Below are 17,683 nucleotides of genomic sequence, written 5' to 3'. Positions count from 1 at the left end.
AGGAGGTAACTCAAGATCCGTAATGTATGTACACAGTGACTGCACCAGAAGAATAGTGAGAGCAGCTCTGGAGTATAATACAGGAGGTAACTCAGGATCAGTAATGTAATGTATGTACATAGTGACTGCACCAGCAGAATAGTGAGTGCAGCTCTGGAGTATAATACAGGAGGTAACTCAGGATCAGTAATGTAATGTATGTACACAGTGACTGTACCAGCAGAATAGTGAGTGCAGCTCTGGAGTATAATACAGGAGGTAACTCAGGATCAGTAATGTAATGTATGTACATAGTGACTGCAGCAGCAGAATAGTGAGTGCAGCTCTGGAGTATAATACAGGAGGTAACTCAGGATCAGTAATGTAATGTATGTACACAGTGACTGCACCAGCAGAATAGTGAGTGCAGCTCTGCAGTATAAGACAGGATGTAACTCTGGATCAGTAATGTAATGTATGTACACAGTGACTGCACCAGCAGAATAGTGAGTGCAGCTCTGGAGGATAACACAGGATGTAACTCAGGATCAGTAATGTAATGTATGTACACAGTGACTGCACCAGCAGAATAGTGAGTGCAGCTCTGGAGTATAATACAGGATGTAACTCAGGATCAGTAATGTAATGTATGTACACAGTGACTGTACCAGCAGAATAGTGAGTGCAGCTCTGGAGTATAATACAGGATGTAACTCAGGATCAGTAATGTAATGTATGTACACAGTGACTGCACCAGCAGAATAGTGAGTGCAGCTCTGGAGTATAATATTGGATGTAACTCACGATCAGTAATGTAATGTATGTACACAGTGACTGCACCAGCAGAATAATGAGTGCAGCTCTGGAGTATAATACATGATGTAACTCAGGATCAGTAATGTAATGTATGTACACAGTGACTGCACCAGCAGAATAGTGAGTGCAGCTCTGGAGTATAATACAGGATGTAACTCAGGATCAGTAATGTAATGCATGTACACAGTGACTGCACCAGCAGAATAGTGAGTGCAGCTCTGGAGTATAATACAGAATGTAACTCTGGATCAGTAATGTAATGTATGTACACAGTGACTGCACCAGCAGAATAGTGAGTGCGGCTCTGGAGTATAATACAGGATGTAACGCAGGAACAGTAATGTATTGTATGTGCACAGTGACTGCACCAGCAGAATAGTGAGTGCAGCTCTGGAGTATAATACAGTATGTAACTCAGGATCAGTAATGTAATGTATGTGCACAGTGACTGCACCAGCAGAATAGTGAGTGCAGCTCTGGAGTATAATACAGGATGTAACTCAGGATCAGTAATGTAATGTATGTACACAGTGACTGCACCAGCAGAATAGTGAGTGCAGCTCTGGAGTATAATACAGGATGTAACTCGGGATCAGTAATGTAATGTATGTACACAGTGACTGCACCAGCAGAATAGTGACTGCAGCTCTGGAGTATAATACAGGATGTAACTCGGGATCAGTAATGTAATGTATGTACACAGTGACTGCACCAGCAGAATAGTGACTGCAGCTCTGGAGTATAATACAGGATGTAACTCGGGATCAGTAATGTAATGTATGTACACAGTGACTGCACCAGCAGAATAGTGAGTGCAGCTCTGGAGTATAATACAGGATGTAACTCAGGATCAGTAATGTAATGTATATACACAGTGACTGCACCAGCACAATAGTGAGTGCAGCTCTGGAGTATAATACAGGATGTAACTCAGCATCAGTAATGTAATGTATGTACACAGTGACTGCACCAGCAGAATAGTGAGTGCAGCTCTGGAGTATAATACAGGAGGTAACTCAGGATCAGTAATGTAATGTATGTACACAGTCACTGCACCAGCAGAATAGTGAGTGCAGCTCTGGAGTATAATACAGGATGTAACTCAGGATCAGTAATGTAATGTATGTACACAGTGACTGCACCAGCAGAATAGTGAGTGCAGCTCTGGAGGATAACACAGGATGTAACTCAGGATCAGTAATGTAATGTATATACACAGTGACTGCACCAGCAGAATAGTGAGTGCAGCTCTGCAGTATAATACAGGATGTAACTCAGGATCAGTAATGTAATGTATGTACACAGTGACTGCATCAGCAGAATAGTGAGTGCAGCTCTGGAGGATAACACAGGATGTAACTCAGGATCAGTAATGTAATGTATGTACACAGTAACTGCACCAGCAGAATAGTGAGTGCAGCTCTGGAGTATAATACAGGATGTAACTCAGGATCAGTAATGTAATGTATGTACACAGTGACTGCACCAGCAGAACAGTGAGTGCAGCTCTGGAGTATAATACAGGAGGTAACTCAGGATCAGTAATGTAATGTATGTACACAGTGACTGCACCAGCAGAATAGTGAGTGCAGCTCTGGAGTATAATACAGGAGGTAACTCAGGATCAGTAATGTAATGTATGTACACAGTGACTGCACCAGCAGAATAGTGAGCGCAGCTCTGGAGTATAATACAGGAGGTAACTCAGGATCAGTAATGTAATGTATGTACACAGTGACTGCACCAGCAGAATAGTGAGTGCAGCTCTGCAGTATAATACAGGATGTAACTCTGGATCAGTAATGTAATGTATGTACACAGTGACTGCACCAGCAGAATAGTGAGTGCAGCTCTGGAGGATAACACAGGATGTAACTCAGGATCAGTAATGTAATGTATGTACACAGTGACTACACCAGCAGAATAGTGAGTGCAGCTCTGGAGTATAATACAGGATGTAACTCAGGATCAGTAATGTAATGTATGTACACAGTGACTGTACCAGCAGAATAGTGAGTGCAGCTCTGGAGTATAATACAGGATGTAACTCAGGATCAGTAATGTAATGTATGTACACAGTGACTGTACCAGCAGAATAGTGAGTGCAGCTCTGGAGTATAATACAGGAGGTAACTCAGGATCAGTAATGTAATGTATGTACATAGTGACTGCAGCAGCAGAATAGTGAGTGCAGCTCTGGAGTATAATACAGGAGGTAACCCAGGATCAGTAATGTAATGTATGTACACAGTGACTGCACCAGCAGAATAGTGAGTGCAGCTCTGCAGTATAATACAGGATGTAACTCTGGATCAGTAATGTAATGTATGTACACAGTGACTGCACCAGCAGAATAGTGAGTGCAGCTCTGGAGGATAACACAGGATGTAACTCAGGATCAGTAATGTAATGTATGTACACAGTGACTGCACCAGCAGAATAGTGAGTGCAGCTCTGGAGTATAATACAGGATGTAACTCAGGATCAGTAATGTAATGTATGTACACAGTGACTGTACCAGCAGAATAGTGAGTGCAGCTCTGGAGTATAATACAGGATGTAACTCAGGATCAGTAATGTAATGTATGTACACAGTGACTGCACCAGCAGAATAGTGAGTGCAGCTCTGGAGTATAATATTGGATGTAACTCACGATCAGTAATGTAATGTATGTACACAGTGACTGCACCAGCAGAATAATGAGTGCAGCTCTGGAGTATAATACATGATGTAACTCAGGATCAGTAATGTAATGTATGTACACAGTGACTGCACCAGCAGAATAGTGAGTGCAGCTCTGAAGTATAATACAGGATGTAACTCAGGATCAGTAATGTAATGTATGTACACAGTGACTGCACCAGCAGAATAGTGAGTGGAGCTCTGGAGTATAATGCAGGATGTAACTCAGGATCAGTAATGTAATGTATGTACACAGTCACTGCACCAGCAGAATAGTGAGTGCAGCTCTGGCGTATAATACAGGAGGTAACTCAGGATCAGTAATGTAATGTATGTACACAGTCACTGCACCAGCAGAATAGTGAGTGCAGCTCTGGAGTATAATACAGGAGGTAACTCAGGATCAGTAATGTAATGTATGTACACAGTGACTGCACCAGCAGAATAGTGAGTGCATGCAGCTCTGGAGTATAATACAGGATGTAACTCAGGATCAGTAATGTAATGTATGTACACAGTGACTGCACCAGCAGAATAGTGAGTGCAGCTCTGGAGTATAATACAGGAGGTAACTCAGGATCAGTAATGTAATGTATGTACTCAGTGACTGCACCAGCAGAATAGTGAGTGCAGCTCTGGAGTATAATACAGGATGTAACTCAGGATCAGTAATGTAATGTATGTACACAGTGACTGCACCAGCAGAATAGTGAGTGCAGCTCTGTAGTATAATACAGGATGTAACTCAGGATCAGTAATGTATGTACACAGTGACTGCACCAGCAGAATAGTGAGTGCAGCTCTGGAGTATAATACAGGAGGTAACTCAAGATCCGTAATGTATGTACACAGTGACTGCACCAGAAGAATAGTGAGTGCAGCTCTGGAGTATAATACAGGAGGTAACTCAGGATCAGTAATGTAATGTATGTACACAGTGACTGCACCAGCAGAATAGTGAGTGCAGCTCTGGAGTATAATACAGGAGGTAACTCAGGATCAGTAATGTAATGTATGTACACAGTGACTGCACCAGCAGAATAGTGAGTGCAGCTCTGAAGTATAATACAGGAGGTAACTCAGGATCAGTAATGTAATGTATGTACATAGTGACTGCAGCAGCAGAATAGTGAGTGCAGCTCTGGAGTATAATACAGGATGTAACTCAGGATCAGTAATGTAATGTATGTACACAGTGACTGCACCAGCAGAATAGTGAGTGCAGCTCTGGAGTATAATACAGGAGGTAACTCAGGATCAGTAATGTAATGTATGTACACAGTGACTGCACCAGCAGTATAGTGAGTGCAGCTCTGAAGTATAATACAGGAGGTAACTCAGGATCAGTAATGTAATGTATGTACACAGTGACTGCACCAGCAGAATAGTGAGTGCAGCTCTGGAGGATAACACAGGATGTAACTCAGGATCAGTAATGTAATGTATGTACACAGTGACTGCACCAGCAGAATAGTGAGTGCAGCTCTGGAGTATAATACAGGATGTAACTCAGGATCAGTAATGTAATGTATGTACACAGTGACTGTACCAGCAGAATAGTGAGTGCAGCTCTGGAGTATAATACAGGATGTAACTCAGGATCAGTAATGTAATGTATGTACACAGTGACTGTACCAGCAGAATAGTGAGTGCAGCTCTGGAGTATAATACAGGAGGTAACTCAGGATCAGTAATGTAATGTATGTACATAGTGACTGCAGCAGCAGAATAGTGAGTGCAGCTCTGGAGTATAATACAGGAGGTAACTCAGGATCAGTAATGTAATGTATGTACACAGTGACTGCACCAGCAGAATAGTGAGTGCAGCTCTGCAGTATAATACAGGATGTAACTCTGGATCAGTAATGTAATGTATGTACACAGTGACTGCACCAGCAGAATAGTGAGTGCAGCTCTGGAGGATAACACAGGATGTAACTCAGGATCAGTAATGTAATGTATGTACACAGTGACTGCACCAGCAGAATAGTGAGTGCAGCTCTGGAGTATAATACAGGATGTAACTCAGGATCAGTAATGTAATGTATGTACACAGTGACTGTACCAGCAGAATAGTGAGTGCAGCTCTGGAGTATAATACAGGATGTAACTCAGGATCAGTAATGTAATGTATGTACACAGTGACTGCACCAGCAGAATAGTGAGTGCAGCTCTGGAGTATAATATTGGATGTAACTCACGATCAGTAATGTAATGTATGTACACAGTGACTGCACCAGCAGAATAATGAGTGCAGCTCTGGAGTATAATACATGATGTAACTCAGGATCAGTAATGTAATGTATGTACACAGTGACTGCACCAGCAGAATAGTGAGTGCAGCTCTGGAGTATAATACAGGATGTAACTCAGGATCAGTAATGTAATGTATGTACACAGTGACTGCACCAGCAGAATAGTGAGTGGAGCTCTGGAGTATAATGCAGGATGTAACTCAGGATCAGTAATGTAATGTATGTACACAGTCACTGCACCAGCAGAATAGTGAGTGCAGCTCTGGAGTATAATGCAGGATGTAACTCAGGATCAGTAATGTAATGTATGTACATAGTGACTGCACCAGCAGAATAGTGAGTGCAGCTCTGGGGTATAATACAGGAGGTAACTCAGGATCAGTAATGTAATGTATGTACACAGTCACTGCACCAGCAGAATAGTGAGTGCAGCTCTGGAGTATAATACAGGAGGTAACTCAGGATCAGTAATGTAATGTATGTACACAGTGACTGCACCAGCAGAATAGTGAGTGCATGCAGCTCTGGAGTATAATTCAGGATGTAACTCAGGATCAGTAATGTAATGTATGTACACAGTGACTGCACCAGCAGAATAGTGAGTGCAGCTCTGGAGTATAATACAGGAGGTAACTCAGGATCAGTAATGTAATGTATGTACTCAGTGACTGCACCAGCAGAATAGTGAGTGCAGCTCTGGAGTATAATACAGGATGTAACTCAGGATCAGTAATGTAATGTATGTACACAGTGACTGCACCAGCAGAATAGTGAGTGCAGCTCTGGAGTATAATACAGGATGTAACTCAGGATCAGTAATGTATGTACACAGTGACTGCACCAGCAGAATAGTGAGTGCAGCTCTGGAGTATAATACAGGAGGTAACTCAAGATCCGTAATGTATGTACACAGTGACTGCACCAGAAGAATAGTGAGTGCAGCTCTGGAGTATAATACAGGAGGTAACTCAGGATCAGTAATGTAATGTATGTACACAGTGACTGCACCAGCAGAATAGTGAGTGCAGCTCTGGAGTATAATACAGGAGGTAACTCAGGATCAGTAATGTAATGTATGTACACAGTGACTGCACCAGCAGAATAGTGAGTGCAGCTCTGAAGTATAATACAGGAGGTAACTCAGGATCAGTAATGTAATGTATGTACATAGTGACTGCAGCAGCAGAATAGTGAGTGCAGCTCTGGAGTATAATACAGGATGTAACTCAGGATCAGTAATGTAATGTATGTACACAGTGACTGCACCAGCAGAATAGTGAGTGCAGCTCTGGAGTATAATACAGGAGGTAACTCAGGATCAGTAATGTAATGTATGTACATAGTGACTGCACCAGCAGTATAGTGAGTGCAGCTCTGAAGTATAATACAGGAGGTAACTCAGGATCAGTAATGTAATGTATGTACACAGTGACTGCACCAGCAGAATAGTGAGTGCAGCTCTGGAGGATAACACAGGATGTAACTCAGGATCAGTAATGTAATGTATGTACACAGTGACTGCACCAGCAGAATAGTGAGTGCAGCTCTGGAGTATAATACAGGATGTAACTCAGGATCAGTAATGTAATGTATGTACACAGTGACTGCACCAGCAGAATAGTGAGTGCAGCTCTGGAGTATAATACAGGATGTAACTCAGGATCAGTAATGTAATGTATGTACACAGTGACTGTACCAGCAGAATAGTGAGTGCAGCTCTGGAGTATAATACATGATGTAACTCAGGATCAGTAATGTAATGTATATACACAGTGACTGCACCAGCAGAATAGTGAGTGCAGCTCTGGAGTATAATACAGGAGGTAACTCAGGATCAGTAATGTAATGTATGTACACAGTGACTGCACCAGCAGAATAGTGAGTGCAGCTCTGGAGTATAATACAGGATGTAACTCAGGATCAGTAATGTAATGTATGTACACAGTGACTGCACCAGCAGAATAGTGAGTGCAGCTCTGGAGTATAATACAGGAGGTAACTCAGGATCAGTAATGTAATGTATGTACACAGTGACAGCACCAGCAGAATAGTGAGTGCAGCTCTGGAGTATAATACAGGATGTAAGTCAGGATCAGTAATGTAATGTATGTACACAGTGACTGCACCAGCAGAATAGTGAGTGCAGCTCTGGGGTATAATGCAGGATGTAACTCAGGATCAGTAATGTAATGTATGTACACAGTCACTGCACCAGCAGAATAGTGAGTGCAGCTCTGGAGTATAATACAGGAGGTAACTCAGGATCAGTAATGTAATGTATGTACACAGTGACTGCACCAGCAGAATAGTGAGTGCAGCTCTGGAGTATAATACAGGATGTAACTCAGGATCAGTAATGTAATGTATGTACACAGTGACTGCACCAGCAGAATAGTGAGTGCAGCTCTGGAGTATAATACAGGAGGTAACTCAGGATCAGTAATGTAATGTATGTACTCAGTGACTGCACCAGCAGAATAGTGAGTGCAGCTCTGGAGTATAATACAGGATGTAACTCAGGATCAGTAATGTGATGTATGTACACAGTGACTGCACCAGCAGAATAGTGAGTGCAGCTCTGGAGTATAATACAGGATGTAACTCAGGATCAGTAATGTATGTACACAGTGACTGCACCAGCAGAATAGTGAGTGCAGCTCTGGAGTATAATACAGGAGGTAACTCAAGATCCGTAATGTATGTACACAGTGACTGCACCAGAAGAATAGTGAGAGCAGCTCTGGAGTATAATACAGGAGGTAACTCAGGATCAGTAATGTAATGTATGTACATAGTGACTGCACCAGCAGAATAGTGAGTGCAGCTCTGGAGTATAATACAGGAGGTAACTCAGGATCAGTAATGTAATGTATGTACACAGTGACTGTACCAGCAGAATAGTGAGTGCAGCTCTGGAGTATAATACAGGAGGTAACTCAGGATCAGTAATGTAATGTATGTACATAGTGACTGCAGCAGCAGAATAGTGAGTGCAGCTCTGGAGTATAATACAGGAGGTAACTCAGGATCAGTAATGTAATGTATGTACACAGTGACTGCACCAGCAGAATAGTGAGTGCAGCTCTGCAGTATAATACAGGAGGTAACTCAGGATCAGTAATGTAATGTATGTACACAGTGACTGCACCAGCAGAATAGTGAGTGCATGCAGCTCTGGAGTATAATACAGGATGTAACTCAGGATCAGTAATGTAATGTATGTACACAGTGACTGCACCAGCAGAATAGTGAGTGCATGCAGCTCTGGAGTATAATACAGGATGTAACTCAGGATCAGTAATGTAATGTATGTACACAGTGACTGCACCAGCAGAATAGTGAGTGCAGCTCTGGAGTATAATACAGGAGGTAACTCAGGATCAGTAATGTAATGTATGTACTCAGTGACTGCACCAGCAGAATAGTGAGTGCAGCTCTGGAGTATAATACAGGATGTAACTCAGGATCAGTAATGTAATGTATGTACACAGTGACTGCACCAGCAGAATAGTGAGTGCAGCTCTGGAGTATAATACAGGATGTAACTCAGGATCAGTAATGTATGTACACAGTGACTGCACCAGCAGAATAGTGAGTGCAGCTCTGGAGTATAATACAGGAGGTAACTCAAGATCCGTAATGTATGTACACAGTGACTGCACCAGAAGAATAGTGAGTGCAGCTCTGGAGTATAATACAGGAGGTAACTCAGGATCAGTAATGTAATGTATGTACACAGTGACTGCACCAGCAGAATAGTGAGTGCAGCTCTGGAGTATAATACAGGAGGTAACTCAGGATCAGTAATGTAATGTATGTACACAGTGACTGCACCAGCAGAATAGTGAGTGCAGCTCTGAAGTATAATACAGGAGGTAACTCAGGATCAGTAATGTAATGTATGTACATAGTGACTGCAGCAGCAGAATAGTGAGTGCAGCTCTGGAGTATAATACAGGATGTAACTCAGGATCAGTAATGTAATGTATGTACACAGTGACTGCACCAGCAGAATAGTGAGTGCAGCTCTGGAGTATAATACAGGAGGTAACTCAGGATCAGTAATGTAATGTATGTACACAGTGACTGCACCAGCAGTATAGTGAGTGCAGCTCTGAAGTATAATACAGGAGGTAACTCAGGATCAGTAATGTAATGTATGTACACAGTGACTGCACCAGCAGAATAGTGAGTGCAGCTCTGGAGGATAACACAGGATGTAACTCAGGATCAGTAATGTAATGTATGTACACAGTGACTGCACCAGCAGAATAGTGAGTGCAGCTCTGGAGTATAATACAGGATGTAACTCAGGATCAGTAATGTAATGTATGTACACAGTGACTGTACCAGCAGAATAGTGAGTGCAGCTCTGGAGTATAATACATGATGTAACTCAGAATCAGTAATGTAATGTATATACACAGTGACTGCACCAGCAGAATAGTGAGTGCAGCTCTGGAGTATAATACAGGAGGTAACTCAGGATCAGTAATGTAATGTATGTACACAGTGACTGCACCAGCAGAATAGTGAGTGCAGCTCTGGAGTATAATACAGGATGTAACTCAGGATCAGTAATGTAATGTATGTACACAGTGACTGCACCAGCAGAATAGTGAGTGCAGCTCTGGGGTATAATGCAGGATGTAACTCAGGATCAGTAATGTAATGTATGTACACAGTCACTGCACCAGCAGAATAGTGAGTGCAGCTCTGGAGTATAATACAGGAGGTAACTCAGGATCAGTAATGTAATGTATGTACACAGTGACTGCACCAGCAGAATAGTGAGTGCAGCTCTGGAGTATAATACAGGATGTAACTCAGGATCAGTAATGTAATGTATGTACACAGTGACTGCACCAGCAGAATAGTGAGTGCAGCTCTGGAGTATAATACAGGAGGTAACTCAGGATCAGTAATGTAATGTATGTACTCAGTGACTGCACCAGCAGAATAGTGAGTGCAGCTCTGGAGTATAATACAGGATGTAACTCAGGATCAGTAATGTGATGTATGTACACAGTGACTGCACCAGCAGAATAGTGAGTGCAGCTCTGGAGTATAATACAGGATGTAACTCAGGATCAGTAATGTATGTACACAGTGACTGCACCAGCAGAATAGTGAGTGCAGCTCTGGAGTATAATACAGGAGGTAACTCAAGATCCGTAATGTATGTACACAGTGACTGCACCAGAAGAATAGTGAGAGCAGCTCTGGAGTATAATACAGGAGGTAACTCAGGATCAGTAATGTAATGTATGTACATAGTGACTGCACCAGCAGAATAGTGAGTGCAGCTCTGGAGTATAATACAGGAGGTAACTCAGGATCAGTAATGTAATGTATGTACACAGTGACTGTACCAGCAGAATAGTGAGTGCAGCTCTGGAGTATAATACAGGAGGTAACTCAGGATCAGTAATGTAATGTATGTACATAGTGACTGCAGCAGCAGAATAGTGAGTGCAGCTCTGGAGTATAATACAGGAGGTAACTCAGGATCAGTAATGTAATGTATGTACACAGTGACTGCACCAGCAGAATAGTGAGTGCAGCTCTGCAGTATAAGACAGGATGTAACTCTGGATCAGTAATGTAATGTATGTACACAGTGACTGCACCAGCAGAATAGTGAGTGCAGCTCTGGAGTATAATACAGGATGTAACTCAGGATCAGTAATGTAATGTATGTACACAGTGACTGTACCAGCAGAATAGTGAGTGCAGCTCTGGAGTATAATACAGGATGTAACTCAGGATCAGTAATGTAATGTATGTACACAGTGACTGCACCAGCAGAATAGTGAGTGCAGCTCTGGAGTATAATATTGGATGTAACTCACGATCAGTAATGTAATGTATGTACACAGTGACTGCACCAGCAGAATAATGAGTGCAGCTCTGGAGTATAATACATGATGTAACTCAGGATCAGTAATGTAATGTATGTACACAGTGACTGCACCAGCAGAATAGTGAGTGCAGCTCTGGAGTATAATACAGGATGTAACTCAGGATCAGTAATGTAATGTATGTACACAGTGACTGCACCAGCAGAATAGTGAGTGCAGCTCTGGAGTATAATACAGGATGTAACTCAGGATCAGTAATGTAATGTATGTACACAGTGACTGCACCAGCAGAATAGTGAGTGCAGCTCTGGAGTATAATACATGATGTAACTCAGGATCAGTAATGTAATGTATATACACAGTGACTGCACCAGCAGAATATTGAGTGCAGCTCTGGAGTATAATACAGGAGGTAACTCAGGATCAGTAATGTAATGTATGTACACAGTGACTGCACCAGCAGAATAGTGAGTGCAGCTCTGGAGTATAATACAGGATGTAACTCAGGATCAGTAATGTAATGTATGTACACAGTGACTGCACCAGCAGAATAGTGAGTGGAGCTCTGGAGTATAATACAGGATGTAAGTCAGGATCAGTAATGTAATGTATGTACACAGTGACTGCACCAGCAGAATAGTGAGTGCAGCTCTGGGGTATAATGCAGGATGTAACTCAGGATCAGTAATGTAATGTATGTACACAGTCACTGCACCAGCAGAATAGTGAGTGCAGCTCTGGAGTATAATACAGGAGGTAACTCAGGATCAGTAATGTAATGTATGTACACAGTGACTGCACCAGCAGAATAGTGAGTGCAGCTCTGGAGTATAATACAGGATGTAACTCAGGATCAGTAATGTAATGTATGTACACAGTGACTGCACCAGCAGAATAGTGAGTGCAGCTCTGGAGTATAATACAGGAGGTAACTCAGGATCAGTAATGTAATGTATGTACTCAGTGACTGCACCAGCAGAATAGTGAGTGCAGCTCTGGAGTATAATACAGGATGTAACTCAGGATCAGTAATGTGATGTATGTACACAGTGACTGCACCAGCAGAATAGTGAGTGCAGCTCTGGAGTATAATACAGGATGTAACTCAGGATCAGTAATGTATGTACACAGTGACTGCACCAGCAGAATAGTGAGTGCAGCTCTGGAGTATAATACAGGAGGTAACTCAAGATCCGTAATGTATGTACACAGTGACTGCACCAGAAGAATAGTGAGTGCAGCTCTGGAGTATAATACAGGAGGTAACTCAGGATCAGTAATGTAATGTATGTACATAGTGACTGCACCAGCAGAATAGTGAGTGCAGCTCTGGAGTATAATACAGGAGGTAACTCAGGATCAGTAATGTAATGTATGTACACAGTGACTGCACCAGCAGAATAGTGAGTGCAGCTCTGAAGTATAATACAGGAGGTAACTCAGGATCAGTAATGTAATGTATGTACATAGTGACTGCAGCAGCAGAATAGTGAGTGCAGCTCTGGAGTATAATACAGGATGTAACTCAGGATCAGTAATGTAATGTATGTACACAGTGACTGCACCAGCAGAATAGTGAGTGCAGCTCTGGAGTATAATACAGGATGTAACGCAGGATCAGTAATGTAATGTATGTACACAGTGACTGCACCAGCAGAATAGTGAGTGCAGCTCTGGAGTATAATACAGGAGGTAACTCAGGATCAGTAATGTAATGTATGTACACAGTGACTGCACCAGCAGTATAGTGAGTGCAGCTCTGAAGTATAATACAGGAGGTAACTCAGGATCAGTAATGTAATGTATGTACACAGTGACTGCACCAGCAGAATAGTGAGTGCAGCTCTGGAGTATAATACAGGATGTAACGCAGGATCAGTAATGTAATGTATGTACACAGTGACTGCACCAGCAGAATAGTGAGTGCAGCTCTGGAGTATAATACAGGAGGTAACTCAGGATCAGTAATGTAATGTATGTACACAGTGACTGCACCAGCAGTATAGTGAGTGCAGCTCTGAAGTATAATACAGAAGGTAACTCAGGATCAGTAATGTAATGTATGTACACAGTGACTGCACCAGCAGAATAGTGAGTGCAGCTCTGGAGTATAATACAGGATGTAACTCAGGATCAGTAATGTAATGTATGTACACAGTGACTGTACCAGCAGAATAGTGAGTGCAGCTCTGGAGTATAATACATGATGTAACTCAGGATCAGTAATGTAATGTATATACACAGTGACTGCACCAGCAGAATAGTGAGTGCAGCTCTGGAGTATAATACAGGAGGTAACTCAGGATCAGTAATGTAATGTATGTACACAGTGACTGCACCAGCAGAATAGTGAGTGCAGCTCTGGAGTATAATACAGGATGTAACTCAGGATCAGTAATGTAATGTATGTACACAGTGACTGCACCAGCAGAATAGTGAGTGGAGCTCTGGAGTATAATACAGGATGTAAGTCAGGATCAGTAATGTAATGTATGTACACAGTGACTGCACCAGCAGAATAGTGAGTGCAGCTCTGGAGTATAATACAGGAGGTAACTCAGGATCAGTAATGTAATGTATGTACTCAGTGACTGCACCAGCAGAATAGTGAGTGCAGCTCTGGAGTATAATACAGGATGTAACTCAGGATCAGTAATGTGATGTATGTACACAGTGACTGCACCAGCAGAATAGTGACTGCAGCTCTGGAGTATAATACAGGATGTAACTCAGGATCAGTAATGTATGTACACAGTGACTGCACCAGCAGAATAGTGAGTGCAGCTCTGGAGTATAATACAGGAGGTAACTCAAGATCCGTAATGTATGTACACAGTGACTGCACCAGAAGAATAGTGAGTGCAGCTCTGGAGTATAATACAGGATGTAACTCAGGATCAGTAATGTAATGTATGTACACAGTGACTGCACCAGCAGAATAGTGAGTACAGCTCTGGAGTATAATACAGGAGGTAACTCAGGATCAGTAATGTAATGTATGTACACAGTGACTGCACCAGCAGTATAGTGAGTGCAGCTCTGAAGTATAATACAGGAGGTAACTCAGGATCAGTAATGTAATGTATGTACACAGTGACTGCACCAGCAGAATAGTGAGTGCAGCTCTGGAGTATAATACAGGATGTAACTCAGGATCAGTAATGTAATGTATGTACACAGTGACTGCACCAGCAGAATAGTGAGTGCAGCTCTGGAGTATAATACAGGATGTAACTCAGGATCAGTAATGTAATGTATGTACACAGTGACTGCACCAGCAGAATAGTGACCGCAGCTCTGGAGTATAATACAGGAGGTAACTCAGGATCAGTAATGTAATGTATGTACATAGTGACTGCACCAGCAGAATAGTGAGTGCAGCTCTGGAGTATAATACAGGAGGTAGCTCAGGATCAGTAATGTAATGTATGTACACAGTGACTGCACCAGCAGTATAGTGAGTGCAGCTCTGGAGTATAATACAGGAGGTAACTCAGGATCAGTAATGTAATGTATGTACACAGTGACTGCACCAGCAGAATAGTGAGTGCAGCTCTGGAGTATAATACAGGAGGTAGCTCAGGATCAGTAATGTAATGTATGTACACAGTGACTGCACCAGCAGAATAGTGTGTGCAGCTCTGGAGTATAATACAGGATGTAACTCAGGATCAGTAATGTAATGTATGTACACAGTGACTGCACCAGCAGAATAGTGAGTGCAGCTCTGGAGTATAATACAGGAGGTAACTCAGGATCAGTAATGTAATGTATGTACACAGTGACTGCACCAGCAGAATAGTGAGCGCAGCTCTGGAGTATAATACAGGAGGTAACTCATGATCAGTAATGTAATGTATGTACACAGTGACTGCACCAGAAGAATAGTGAGTGCAGCTCTGGAGTATAATACAGGATGTAACTCAGGATCAGTAATGTAATGTATGTACACAGTGACTGCACCAGCAGAATAGTGAGTGCAGCTCTGGAGTATAATACAGGATGTCACTCAGGATCAGTAATGTAATGTATGTACACAGTGACTGCACCAGCAGAATAGTGAGCGCAGCTCTGTAGTATAATACAGGAGGTAACTCAGGATCAGTAATGTAATGTATGTACACAGTGACTGCACCAGCAGAATAGTGAGTGCAGCTCTGGAGTATAATACAGGATGTAACTCAGGATCAGTACAGGATCAGTAATGTAATGTATGTACACAGTGACTGCACCAGAAGAATAGTGAGTGCAGCTCTGGAGTATAATACAGGATGTAACTCAGGATCAGTAATGTATGTACACAGTGACTGCACCAGCAGAATAGTGAGTGCAGCTCTGGAGTATAATACAGGATGTAACTCAGCATCAGTAATGTAATGTATGTACACAGTGACTGCACCAGCAGAATAGTGAGTGCAGCTCTGGAGTATAATACAGGATGTAACTCAGGGTCAGTAATGTAATGTATGTACACAGTGACGGCACCAGCAGAATAGTGAGTGCAGCTCTGGAGGATAACACAGGATGTAACTCCGGATCAGTAATGTAATGTATGTGCACAGTGACTGCACCAGCAGAATAGTGAGTGCAGCTCTGGAGTATAATACAGGATGTAACTCAGGATCAGTAATGTAATGTATGTACACAGTGACTGCACCAGCAGAATAGTGAGTGCCGCTCTGGAGGATAACACAGGATGTAACTCAGGATCAGTAATGTAATGTATATACACAGTAACTGCACCAGCAGAATAGTGAGTGCAGCTCTGCTGTATAATACAGGATGTAACTCAGGATCAGTAATGTAATGTATGTACACAGTGACTGCACCAGCAGAATAGTGAGTGCAGCTCTGGAGGATAACACAGGATGTAACTCAGGATCAGTTATGTAATGTATGTACACAGTGACTGCACCAGCAGAATAGTGAGTGCAGCTCTGGGGTATAATACAGGATGTAACTCAGGATCAGTAATGTAATGTATGTACACAGTGACTGCACCAGCAGAATAGTGAGTGCAGCTCTGGAGTATAATACAGGATGTAACTCAGGATCAGTAATGTAATGTATGTACACAGTGACTGCACTAGCAGAATAGTGAGTGCAGCTCTGGAGTATAATACAGGATGTAACTCAGGATCAGTAATGTAATGTATGTACACAGTGACTGCACTAGCAGAATAGTGAGTGCAGCTCTGGAGTATAATACTGGATGTAACTCAGGATCAGTAATGTAATGTATGTACACAGTGACTGCACCAGCAGAATAGTGAGTGCAGCTCTGGAGTATAATACAGGAGGTAACTCAGGATCAGTAATGTAATGTATGTACACAGTGACTGCACCAGAAGAATAGTGAGTGCAGCTCTGGAGTATAATACAGGAGGTAACTCAGGATCAGTAATGTAATGTATGTACACAGTGACTGCACCAGCAGAATAGTGAGTGCAGCTCTGCAGTATAATACAGGATGTAACTCAGGATCAGTAATGTAATGTATGTACACAGTGACTGCACCAGCAGAATAGTGAGTGCAGCTCTGGAGTATAATACAGGATGTAACTCAGGATCAGTAATGTAATGTATGTACACAGTGACTGCACCAGCCGAATAGTGAGTGCAGCTCTGGAGTATAATACAGGAGGTAACTCAGGATCAGTAATGTAATGTATGTACACAGTGACTGCACCAGCAGAATAGTGAGCGCAGCTCTGGAGTATAATACAGAATTGTGACGGTTTCCTACAAGAAATAAGGACAGAGATGCTCTTACCCAGAATGGGTCCTTCTTCAGGGGTCCTGTGACCAGTAGGAAGATCGGATGTTGGACAAGGGACAGGATTGATGAGATGAACGCGTTGATTCCCAGCAAAGCACCGAAATGTTGGCCGGGAAACCTGAGGAACAGATGGGACATTGTGACCCCTGAGTTATTGGTGAAGGCGGTGGGTGATGTCACCGGAGCTTTATACTCACACACAGAGATAAAGAGTGGAGCCAACTAACAACATGGACGTTCTCATCACCACGTGGAGGATGAAGCCGATCACCTCGGGGGCAACGAGAAAGGTAAAAAGTCAAAAAGAGCA

At 42.5% G+C, this 17,683-nt stretch overlaps 1 protein-coding gene across 1 annotated transcript in view; it reads right to left on the bottom strand.

The window, feature by feature from the left end:
* Positions 1 to 17,683, bottom strand: part of LOC141162530 (large neutral amino acids transporter small subunit 4-like) — a 134,748-nt gene that overhangs the window by 42,208 nt on the left and 74,857 nt on the right. Inside the window, exons 12-13 of the mRNA XM_073648727.1 lie at positions 17,571 to 17,644; positions 17,368 to 17,491 (exon numbers count right to left, since the gene is read on the bottom strand). Of these exons, the coding sequence (XP_073504828.1) occupies positions 17,368 to 17,491; positions 17,571 to 17,644 (198 nt within the window). The remainder of the gene's footprint in view (positions 1 to 17,367; positions 17,492 to 17,570; positions 17,645 to 17,683) is intronic.

The sequence above is a fragment of the Phyllobates terribilis genome, unplaced genomic scaffold, assembly GCF_046119375.1.
Source record: "Phyllobates terribilis strain yellow unplaced genomic scaffold, ASM4611937v1 Scaffold_9__5_contigs__length_417890890, whole genome shotgun sequence".
In the NCBI taxonomy this organism is placed as follows: Eukaryota; Metazoa; Chordata; class Amphibia; order Anura; family Dendrobatidae; genus Phyllobates; species Phyllobates terribilis.
This window is presented reverse-complemented; position numbering and strand designations above follow the sequence as displayed.